Source organism: Venturia canescens, chromosome 10 (assembly GCF_019457755.1).
Source record: "Venturia canescens isolate UGA chromosome 10, ASM1945775v1, whole genome shotgun sequence".
Taxonomy (NCBI): Eukaryota; Metazoa; Arthropoda; class Insecta; order Hymenoptera; family Ichneumonidae; genus Venturia; species Venturia canescens.
This window is the reverse complement of record NC_057430.1, coordinates 2450092-2462780: the sequence shown is the minus strand read 5'-3', so window position 1 is coordinate 2462780 and position 12689 is coordinate 2450092. Positions and strand designations below refer to the sequence as shown.

The following is a 12689-nucleotide window of genomic DNA, read 5'->3' as shown; positions in this document are numbered from 1 at the left end:
TTTTTCATACGTTACCAAGATTTAGCAGATTCCATTTTTTTTATTCATTACGTTTGAAATGGTTTTTTTATGACCTTTAGTAATGAATTGCTCATTTGAAGCAAGTTTCGAGAGAATAGATCGAACAACTTCTTATAAATCATCGTACATTTGTGTTTTGAAGTACATGAGTGTCACATGGGGTTTCATTGAGACTACTGTCCAGGTGACATAAGACATAAATGTATCTCTATTACTAGCATACGATGTAGAATTCAAAATTTCAGCCATTTCGGAGTCCAAACGAGAAAGAGGAGTTCCCCTCGTTTGAACACTGCTCAGAGATGTTGTTAGAGGAGAAGAAAGCGTTTCGTCAGTGGATTTCTATTGTTTTTCTCCAAGACGATGTAGATTATCATGTGGAATGAGAACCATTTTCCTCGCGTGTTTCATGCTCAAAATATTTCAATACCGGAACAAGGAGAAGCTTGAAAAAAGCAGCACAGCGATTGATGATGAAACGTCTTTTAGTTTTCCAATTTACTCGTTTTTCAGCTAAGCGGCGAATCAGTACTGCATATTTTCGCAGCCGACGTCTTTCACTAGTTTTGAGGTTCACATTACCGAGCAATACATTGAGCGCATATTCACAGATTATCCGGATTAATGCTGGTTCGATTATTCGTAAAATCTGTCGTAGTTGATTTTGTGTAAAGTAGCAAACTGCTCGAAAAATTATAACATGTTTTTTACCGAAACTTCCTCGCACTGCCATTACAAACGCATTACTGGAACATCGCGAGACATGTCGCGCGTTTTTATTTCTTTTTTTGGTAAATAAACGTAATTATATTGATCATCAGGAAATACGCATGCGCGAAATCAGCAATTATCGGGTGTTGATTGTTTGAGATCGAGTAATAAATAGCCGTAAGGGGCAGACGTAGTATCGAAATACACTTCTTGCAAAAAACGAGAATTTTCTGGATAAACCTGCCTGGCAAGATGCTGTATTTGGGCACGGTCTCGAGGATTTTTAAAAATAATGATATAATTCGTGTTTAAAGAAATATCTCTCTGTCCGCGTCCTTGATGAAATATGTTTTGAGTTATGAAAATGACGCTCAGATTTTTATGATGATTCCCCTTTGTGAATAAATATACAATGCTATTATTTGAGGCCTCGCGCATTAAATCATCGATCATAATAAGTTTACTACGCTGATCTGCTGAATAGTCACCGGATTACGGTAATCCCTCGCGAAATTCGATTTTATTACTATACTCTGAATAACCAGGTTGCCATTCAGAGTAATAAAAAAGTGTTCGATCGAAACGAACGTCAGCCATTTCGTCAATGTATTTGAAAAATTTTTTTACGAAAAAAGTTTTGCCACAACCAGTAGGTCCGCAAATTATGGATGTCCATGGATGTTTCCACCGCGGATCCATAATGAGAAATGATTGTCAAAATCGAATACTCTATATTTATATTCGTTCACGTTCATATAAACAAAAATAAAAAATGTTAATCTGAATGACTTTCTTAAAAAGTAACCTGATTTTTTTTCAATTAACTTTTGGAATAACAATCAGAATTATATTAATAAACAATAATTATTACTCTTCGTTCATTATTATTTATACTAGCTATTTTTTTTTTTTTTAAATCTCATAGTCAAAAAAGGTAAGAGGCGGTCTCTGGCACTCCAAAAAAAGGTAATATAGACTATGAGATTTTTCAAAAAAAAAAAGTAGCGAGTATAAATAATAATGAAAGAAAAGTAATCATCATTGGTTATTAACATAATTCTGATTATAATTCCAAAAGTTAATTAAAAAAAAAATCAAATTACTTTTCAAGAAAGTCATTCAGATTAACATTTATTATTCTCGTTTTTATGAACGTGAACGAATATAAATATAGAGCATTCGTGTTTGATCATCACTTCTCATTATGGATCCGCGGTGGAAACATTCATGGCCCTCCATGATTTGCGGACCTACTGGTTGGGGCAAAACTTTTTTCGTAAGAAAATTTTTCAAACATATTCACTGACGTTCGTTTCGATCGAATACTTTTTTATTACTCTGAATGGCAACTTGGTTATTCAGAGCATCTACCTCATTGCAAGCTGAAGGATCGAAAGATGCGACCAAGGAATTACCAGAAATTGCTCCCGTAGACAATTTACTACACTCCGTGTTTAATCAAGTGGATGTGTATTTAAATCAAAAATTCGTTTCACCGCCGAATAACGCTTATGCATACCGTGCTTATATAGAAACATTGTTAAATTATGGGCCTGCGGCCAAAAAATCTCACTTGACTTCCGTTTTATGCAGTGATGATACTCTAGGGAAAATGGATGATACGAGTTTTAAAAATAACATTGGCTTGCAAGAAAGAGCAAAACTACCACCAGCTGGAAAAACAGTCGATTTAATTGGACATTTACATTGTGATATTTTCAATCAAGAACGTTTCCTTTTGAATGGTGTAGAAATGTGTCTGCAACTTGTGAGAGCAAGAGACTGTTACTCTATCGCTGGGCCGGACAAGTACTTTTAACACATATTTAAACATAATTTGTATCGATCCAATCGACGTCGAATGTTGTGAATAATACCAGACGATCCTGAAAATCTGAGAAGAATCGATTTGCTTAGAAGCCTCTGCCACCATAGAGTAAGAAATGACTAGCTCGCATGTGATTTTTTTGGATTTAAAAGCTTCTTAGAACAATTTAATAATGTCAAAATTTGGAGTGACTTGTCCACCGATTGATTTCATAAATTTTAGTGCTGCACGTAATTCAAGTGGTAACTTTTTTCAATTCATTAGAAAATACTTGGCGTCGAATTGATATAATAAATTTTAATGCTGCACATAAATTAGATGGAATTTTTTTCAATTGATTTAGCTGTTCGAATCAAATAAGAAGAATGAGGCATCGGTTTCCAAAATTATTTTAAGCGCGATTTTTCGGTTTTTTATTTTTTACTTGTTATTTGATTCTTTTGACACTTTAAAAAATAGATATAGATTAATTTTTTTTAAATATAATGTTTTTTTAAGATTTGTGAAATTTTTTTCGAATTGTTCTGTATTTTTTTTGTATAAAATAATTTTTTTTACAGTTTTTTCATTTTTTTTTATGTATGGAATTATCAGCAAACGAGGGACCATCAATGTACTTGTCCCAACCTTTTTTTCCTAGGGGAATAATATTTTCTCCCTTAAAAAAAAAAGTTGATATCAGATGTTAAGCCTCTTAGCTCGTTTATCGAATGCCGCGAATTGTGAAGGCCGTACTCAAAACCAGAGGCGGTTTTTTCGATGAAAAACTTGTAAAAAAAGACAAGAGGCATAACATCTCATATCAACTGTTTTTTTTAAGTAAGGAAGTATTATATGTAAAAAAGACGATGCGTACAATTCTGACAACGAAGGTTTGGAAAAAAATTTGGCAAAGAATTTCGAAAAAATGTTGAAAAAAATTTCTTCAAAAATTCTAATGATTATTATCGAGAAAAGCAAGAAAAATTTTCTTATTAACATTCTATCACGCACCCAATAATTCCCGAGTTAAAGCGATTTGAAAAATCAGCATTTCGACGAAAATTGATTTTCAAAAAATCTGATCCAAAAATTCTAAAAAAAATTCTAGCGAGTACCGGATCGTCAAATACATGTTTTTACCCTCTTGACAATTTTTCCAAAACCTCATAGTTTTCTCATGACGCCGTAATTTTTGAAAACGTTATTTTCTCATAAAAAATGGGAAACGCGGTGAAAAAAAATCTCAAGCAACTTTTTAAACACAAAATCAAAGCTAGTACTCCCCCCTTTATGTTTACCATGGTGAATATCAGTGTAAAAATGTGCGCGCGATTTTTAAGGGCTGAAAAAAGCTTGAAAAACGGCCAAATTGAAAAGTATGTGCTGAACTGAAAAAAATAAATAGAAAATGGTTTTATTAAGACGCAAATTGAAGCTACATGTATCCCCTTTAAAATGCCGCTCGCAAAATTTCGATATCTCTTTTTTCGAGTAAACAATTTAACGTTTGGTGTGTCAAGAAATTTTAACGAGTGTCCCCAAACTTTTGGCCGGTAGTGTATTTATTCATTAATACGTTTTCTACAGAGACCGCAAATGGAGGCAATTATACCCAGCCACGTGGAGAGCAGAGGTAAGAAGACAGCAGCTAAGCATACGCCGGCGGAACATTAGCGGAGACATATTCCATGTAAAGCATCCGCTCAGTCTGTCCCTCGTATCCCTGTTCTTCGCGCGGCTACGCAATATAAGCATCTAACACAGCCGTTGCCCTCTCTCTCTCCCACCGCCAGCCTTTCTCTCTCACTGCCGCTGCCACTTCTCACCACACGATATCTCGTCTACCCCCTCCACGCGGCCGTAACGCTTTTTCGTGACAGAAAAATCCTAAGACCTCCCGTCTATATAGAAGTTTCCCTTCAAAAAATAGTATCATAACTACAACACCGAAACTTATATACCTGAAGGAGATTCAAAAAAACTTCCATCAACGACATTTATTAGGCCATTTCCAACATGCTGTACTAGTGAGGTGCGATAGTCTTCTTGCCAGTAGTCAAAATCTTCGGAGAAAAAAATCAGACATGCTCAGATTTTTAGTCGATACGAAGTAATGAGAGCCATTCAGAGACGCGGGCAGTGTTTTGACACGAAGTATGACAAAGATAATTTTTGAATGGTGAAACCAAATATGTTTAAAAAATAAAGTTCTCAAATATACTTACAATCTCTAACCATAATTATAAACTTCGATGATGAGGTTTGGTTTTTGGGACAGAGGATTAAAAATTTTCTGGGCGATCTCAACTTTCATTTTTTTTTTAAATTTGATCATAAATTGAATTATAGAAGGCGTGGACTGCGCGCTCTTCAAAATTTAATTCCAATCATATAATGTAGGGGAAGGAGACAAGACTCCCATAAAATCAGGATGGGTCTTTATCGATATCACTAATGCGTTTGCCGACAAGTTTTATTTTCTCATTTTGGCGGGAAATGTCCCACTTTGCCCCTCCCCCTCCCCCGCTGTCCTAACGTTAAATAATGTGGTGAATTTAGAAAAAAAAGCTTTTGACTCTTTATTGCTCTTTCTTTTTTTGTAGTTCAATTGACTTATATATTATCATCGGTGCTATACTGCAATACTGCGTAACTACCATCAAATTATGAAGCAATCATCTCGATAAATCGGGTCACTCAGCAGTGACCAAAAAGTTTTCTTTGATTACCGCCAACATTAATATGAAGCTACGCATTTTTTACTTCAATTTATATATAGTATTTCCATAATATCTAATGTGTAAAGTTTATTTTATCTCCTACAAAAAAAATTGTTTGAATTGAAGACATTAAGTGTTTCAATTCAATAACTTCGAACAATTTTTTATTGAAAAATCTGCAAACAAAATTATTTTAGATTAACGAATAATTTATTTGAGATATAAGCTGCTCCTAAAAAAGGTGTATGATTGAAAACAATCAAATAAATAGTGAGGTATTTGTATTATACTTGACATCGAAGATCGTATGTCATATCGAATAGAAATATTACCAATCAGATTGACGATGATTAATAAGAATATTCAAAAACCATGCGCTCATCAGGGCCGTAGACTCAGAAAATACTCGGAACAGATTTTTTATCTGAGCTATGATGTTGTTGAATCAAATTTTGAGTAAGGATGTTCTTCAAGCAAATTTTGAAGTACGATGTTTTTGGATCACATCCTGAGATACGATGTTTTTGAGCGAAATTCTGATATACGATGTTGTTGAACTTAATTTTGAGATAGGATGTTGTTGTACCAAATTTTGGGATACGATTTTGTTCTTCTCAGCCGTCGATAATATGTAGATAAAGTAAATGAAAAGCACGTTCACTGAACTTTCGAACACTTTTTGCCCTTGTTGACCGATGTAAATCTTGTAATACATGTAGACTTCACTCCTGAAGAATTATAGATCGTACGTACGAAAACCACAAACTTGAGCAGCACTCTCTTATTCTGATTATCGTGTACAGACATTTCGCGACCCAGTTTTATGTTAACGACACAACGCGACGATCGATCAAACACGGAAACAGGATAATTCCTTAGACACCGAAAACCATTGTCACATTAGCCACGCTTTCTTGAAGCTTAAGTTACAAGAGACTTCGTAGTCGCACAGTATCTTTCGAACTTTTTCAGTGGATCCTCATACTTTAACTCCTAATTAGGATAATCATTCAAAACGTTTATAATCATTCTAGCATCTCAAGAAATAATTTCGAACTCATTACAAACGAACAAGTGAGTAACGATCGTGTTTGTTATGATTTTTGTATCAATTCCAATATTTCGTGTTGGTGAAGCTCATAGCGAGGGATACACGACCGGCGTGTGGTGATCATCCAAATGAATAAACTTCAGAAGAACCCCAGCGTATTGTACGACCGAAATCCTAGTCGTACAATCTTCTAGGGAAGCTTCGACCATTCAGTCATATATCGGTTTACGCATCATATTCAATATATAGTTTACCAAATTGGTACACGTTTATCTACTTTTTCCAGGATATTTATGCCTTTATCTATAGTTTTGATATATACAGTGTCCATTCATGTACATAGGTTTACTGCAAAAACAGTTCAAAATTTTGGCGTAGATATTTTAAAGTATAAGTTTGCGAAAATGGACAGTTTGTTAATTATATTGCCGAAAACGAGCATTTTTTGAAGGTTACAGGTGCAATGATTCGTTTTCAGTTTCCTCAATTTTAAATTTGTCTGGTGTTTTCGTTATTGATATTTTCTTTTCATAATTCACATGAGAATACTTTTATTACAGAATCGATCTAAAATACAAAAAAATGTCTCCTCAATAACTCTGAAATTAGTTATACATCTATCAAAACTCATCTGCCGTTTAACTTATCTATTTCGGGGTGGATCAACATGAATCGGTCTGTGAAATTTATTTAATTCAACGCAGCAATTCCAAATCAATCATCCAAACTGGTTGAAGCAGTTGGATGGAACACCATTCTTATTACAGATCAAGAGCTAAAGAAAAAATATCTTTTCGAGGAAATTCCAAACATTAAATGTCAACTCTCCCCCTTCTCTACTTTTTTCTCTTTTTTTCATCCTTGGCGTTGATATCAACATTCTCATCTCAAACTCTACCTCAATCTCCAGTCTGACCTTCGCCTTAATTTTTACTTACATACCACTCTTCAAATGAGAGTTTTCATGTTCGAGATATCGAGGCATCCTCACTTTGTATACTACACAACTCGTTCATTAATACTTCTCCTTTGATCATGGAGACAAGTGGTCCCTTGTATACTTCTATTAATTAAATGTTTCATCCTAGTTGGCTGACAAGATACGAGAACTCAGCTAACCTAGCAGATTCTATCCCAAAGTATATCTTAAGAATGTTGAAAAATAAAATATTTATTCACCTTCTGAAATGCTGCTTGGCCTGTGGGAGGTTTTTCATATCTTCCTGAAGGAGATAAGTTTTTGCTCCAATTAAACAGTGTCTGGAACATAAAAATAATGTGTATAAGTATAGCCCATCTGTTTTAAAAACACCTTGTAATTTCTGTTTTTCGCATGACTCACTTGAAGTAGGTATATATATCGAAAGTAGCGTAATCATAACCGAAAGTTTCATAATCAGTTGGCAAAACTTTTGTAAGAAGGTTCTGCAATCCTTTGTTCTCAAAGTACCATTCGTGCATCAAGAAATATTTTAAGGCACTGTTGGCTATGTAGACTTTGCGCTGTAGTTTCACTAGCCTGAAGCAGACAGACAACATATTTATTGAGAGTAGAGAGATTCGGGTGATGAGAGTTAATAGGGAAAAAAGTGACTTTACGTAGGCTTTCGACCACTCATTTTCAATAATCCATCGATGAATATGGCCGGAAGCAAATGGAGAAATAACATGAGAATATAATAGACAATTTTCTCGTTCGTTCTGATCGTGGATGGTTTCCAAAGACATCCCTCGAGGGGGATTTGTTCGTTGTACTTGAGACCCATATTGATGAGTTCTTGCAAAGTAATATTCTTTGTATCCGCGGATGAACAGTTATAAACGTGAACGGAAGGGTCTTTTGTAATCCTAGTAAGTAATAATCATGAAAATAGATTAATACTAATTTTACATCCTCTGAGTTGTGCTGATCATGTGTCGTAGTTCGAAATAAGATTCAACAATATGCCAATGTATGATCATTTCAATACTTCGAGATTAATAGTTCGAGTTCGAGTTATAATAATAACGTACGTGGTGATCCCTCTTTTCCAACAAGCAGTTATCATCGCTTTTATAGCTATGTCGACGGGTATGAAATCTGCTTTGGTTTTAGCATCGCAATACAGCACACGAAGTACACCTTTTCCACCTCCTACCATCATCCCTACGGGTCCATTGAAATTGTCCAGCCATCCTTTCATGGGTTCAGCGAGGGTAGATATCACTAAATTAACAAAAAACTCTATTAACTGACACTAATTTTGATGTGACTCATTCGTGGAGAATCCTTTTTATATTCTATTGAAGTTAAGAATATTGAATATTAAAAGAAACCAAAGTATTGATCGAAGATTTTTGTCATTACAATCCCATATAAGCAAAATGACAGAAAAAAAACTATAAAATCAAAATTAAAAAAGGGAAACTTTCACATAGGACCAGTCAATTATCTCCACTGTCACAATACCCAATACCCACCAAAAACGAATCTGCTCTATAAAAACTCTTAAAAACAATAAGTTGTAAAACAATGAGCTGCAAGAAGGCATGTAGGCGTAAAAAAGCCGAATTACAATGTTCCATAATTTGTTCCAAGTGCTAAGGACAGTCTTGTGGAAACATTGTCACCTTCATAAATGACTCATCAAACTAAACTGAAGAAGTTGATAGTGATAAATTGGAATACTTGGTCGATGGAAAAGACGACGATGCTACCATTGAATGTGACAACAACAGCGACTCATTAGTATATTCAAAAGAGGCATAAAATAAACTGACTCCCGTTGTAATTTTTCCCCCGATTTAAAGCAGGGTCAAAACTCTCGACGCTTGGCCTACAATCAATTGCTAATAAAATATTTTCGAAAAAGGGTCGATAAAATGATAAATTTTTCAAAACGACGAAATCATCATGTCTGTTGTATACTTTCTGGAAATGTTTTATTCGTACCTATCGAGTAACATTGAGTCACCATTGAAAAGGTAGTGAACTCACAATCTTTTGAATGAATCGAAAAAAAAAATGGAATTGTTGTGCACACAAAAAAAAGTAGCTAATGGCGACCGTATGGTCATCATTCAACGAGTAAAGTAGCTATGTACTTGTTTCAAGTCACCATTGTGACACCCAAATTTGAAATAACCAGAACCGGTTTGCTCGTTTCATTATTATCGATTTAATTATTTGATTTTCATTAGATATATATTTTACAAATTAAGTGGATTCAAATATTTTCAATGCTCAGTATCATCCAAAACAATGTTGAGCTTTCATGAATTGCGCAGTGACTCAAAAAATTAGGTAATGAAACATGCACTTCCACATCCTACCGTTGAATGTGTTAGGATGTGATTGAATGTTTATGTGTTTCCAGTTTTTCAACTACAAATTCCAGAGATTGCTCATGACCATCCTCGTGGAATCAAATTAATTTTAAGAGATCTCAAAGCTGTCATGAATAATTGTAAAGAAAGGCAGTCGAATGAGGTGGGAGAGTTCCACACTTTTTTCAGATATAAAGGATATCTGTTGAGCGACTGCAGCGATCTGGATTTTATCGAAATTTTTGAAACGCCTTCTTTATTCAGTTATCATTCATTACAAGTAACTCCTGTATCAAATTGATCGCTATGGTTTGAGCTTTGGTCGTCATAATACTATTTCAAATATCAAGAGACTCGGTAGAGTCTCGGGACAAGTACATTGACAGCCCTGTCGTCTGCTGGCCTGAGGCTCTCGCCGAGACTATCTTTTCTCTGAATAAAACGATTCGCGGTGGTGGGGGTAAAACTGGCATGTCATTTTTTGGCATTGCGGAGCTCAAGAGATGTTTTGTTAAGCGAAAATTAGTTTGGAGACTAAATTTCAAAATCTCTTTCGAATGAGCCCGAAACCAACACGATCAGTAGCGTAATTGCTGAGAAAAAACTTTGCACAGGCTCAAGATTATGCAAAAGTTACTAACACATTTAGAAATTTGACATGTCTGTATATAATACCATCAAAGGCCTCATGTCCCTCGGTCTAACTTCGCGGCGGTGTCGCGGACTGACGTCACATGCCGAGAGCTCGAAAGTCACCAGCCGAAGTTTCACGTCATATTGACGTTTGGGGTTATGATGTTACGAAGTGCGTGCGGGATAACTAAAAATAATTTTCGTCATCTAACGAAGTGCATATTACTATTTATTTCGTTAAATTTTGTGATATACTAAACCAGTATCAAAGCGGCCGCGTAAATGTAGTCTGTGATATGTGTGCGAAAAAGGATATAAAAAAAGCGCGATGCATATGTCAACGAAAACTTCAAGATTTCATGATTTTGTTCGACTAGAAATAAGCGTTAACTAAAATAATCTTTCAATTAAAACAGAGTGCGAGAAATATTGTCCAGTGTAAATATATCGTCAGTAGGCTAGGTTATATATATGAAGGCGTCAGATTATATATATGAATAAATACAACAAAAACACACAGAACTGTTAGAATGATGTTGTAAACTTTAATTGAATAAATGTTTTCTAATTTATTTCTCATGTTTCCCATATTTTGCTTCATATTCAGTTTGGCTCTGCCCTCTCCGATCCTTATTTTCACTCCATCGGTTTGCAGCGGATCGATACATATCATTAATTAATTGCTTAATATGTGTCCTATGATTTTCTACTATTTCTTCATGCTGATTGTAGTAACGTGATTCAAGAGGTTTCCAGCTATGATCATCAATCTCACATTTTGTACATCAGATTCTCAAAACAGTTTCTGGTCTTGATATAAGTGTAGTTATTCTTTTTCCACCTGGTCTGTCGAGTAACAAATTTTGAAACTTATTCCAAAAAGTCTTTGGATGCTTTGTTTGCTGATCATATGAAAAGTCGAATCTTTGGAATGCAGTAGGCAAACACAAATTTTGACAACAATACTTATGAAATGACATGTATGTTGAGTATTCCCACTTTGCGAACTACAAATGTGGAATTATTAGTGAAAAGATTCATTACACTAAGTCTACAGTTGCTCCGTTTTGGATGCGATCAAATATAATGCCTGCTAACATCCATGGGAACATACAGAATTTCTGAATACAATGTTCGGTATGTCATTTCAACGTAACATCATGACTTTTGCCAACTTTTCTCTATAATACAATAGATTTGGATTATTGAAATACAGCAAAAATCTGCGAATTATAAAATTGATATACTGTGCCACTCATTTTACTTTTCAAAACTAACTGTAACATATATATGAAGTAAAAAACTCATCACAGAAGTCTTCAGTTGCTCATTTATCGATAGATTTTAAATTGCTGTCTTCAAAATTTATTGCGCAGATACATTGAATCGCAGCAGATACCTGCGAACTCTGAAATTTCTGTGCATAAATATGTGTGTTAAGTATCACCCTCTATCTTTGATTATGAGAATGAGTAATAGAACTTGGTTTAGCAAGTTTTAAAGTATTTCTTTTTAAATACTATTGAAGTTTGTATTACTGCGGTATGAAGCGAATACCTCCAAACTTTCATATTTTTGTGTCGCAGCATGTGTGCCAATCATTTAAATTTTTTACTCCAACCGTAACATGTAATCTCAAAAATTCATCACAAACGTCTTCAGCTTTTCTAAATTCCTAAATTTTCCGTTTTCTATTTTATTCTGAGTTTTTCAACTTTTAAATTCATTCCTGAATTCTCCTGAAATTGTTTTTCTCCAAAACCAATGCAGATACTTTAAACGTCTTTGAATTCCGTTGCTCCTGTTGAATTAAGTACGCTCAGTTTTTTTTGCTTCTTTGAGTTCTGACATAATAAATGTTTCCGGGTGCCTTTTTTCAGCAACTATCAAACTGTAGATAATTGGATCTCAGCGGTCACTTGCAAACTTTGGAAATATATTTCATCGGGGACACGTTTTGAATGACACGAAAATGTCTAGATTTAGAATGCAAAAGCAACATTTAAAAAGGGCCAATTCCGTTGGATTTGTTGTGTCTTGAATTTGATCTATCTTTCCTCTTTTCCTTTATTTTTCCTAACGTTATCAGCCGAAAATCATATCTCGGCCCGCAACACGCATTGCTCCATGCTCTTGAGTTCCCAATGGACGAAACATATTAGAAGACAAAGAGAAAAATCACCAAAGTCCAAGAATAAACCTCTATCGAAATATTTTCAGTATAATGTCGACGAAAAATAGGTCTTTTTTCGTGAAAACCAACGTTATACGCCGAAAATTATAAACAATTCATAGATATTTAAACTAAAATCTTATAGTCATCTGAACATAAATAAGGATCTTTTGAGAAAAAAGACGTGATATCAAACCATAAACTTCCCCTAGGGAAAAAAAAGGTTGGGACAAGTACATTGATGGTCCCTCGTTTGCTGATAAT

General features: G+C 34.7%; 2 protein-coding genes across 4 annotated transcripts in view; one reads left to right on the top strand and one right to left on the bottom strand.

Annotated features, from left to right (window-relative positions):
• Positions 1–12689, bottom strand: part of LOC122416708 (putative fatty acyl-CoA reductase CG5065) — a 147381-nt gene that overhangs the window by 47525 nt on the left and 87167 nt on the right. For all 3 annotated transcript variants that reach the window (XM_043429739.1, XM_043429742.1, XM_043429741.1), the window contains exons 6-9: positions 8327–8519; positions 7913–8161; positions 7656–7832; positions 7493–7573 (exon numbers count right to left, since the gene is read on the bottom strand). In XM_043429739.1, the coding sequence (XP_043285674.1) occupies positions 7493–7573; positions 7656–7832; positions 7913–8161; positions 8327–8519 (700 nt within the window). The remainder of the gene's footprint in view (positions 1–7492; positions 7574–7655; positions 7833–7912; positions 8162–8326; positions 8520–12689) is intronic.
• The window catches only part of LOC122416707 (dynein axonemal intermediate chain 7 homolog), a 546010-nt gene continuing 539365 nt past the window's right edge, over positions 6045–12689 (top strand). The window contains exon 1 of the mRNA XM_043429738.1: positions 6045–6336. The gene's annotated coding sequence lies outside the window, so the exon portion shown is untranslated. The remainder of the gene's footprint in view (positions 6337–12689) is intronic.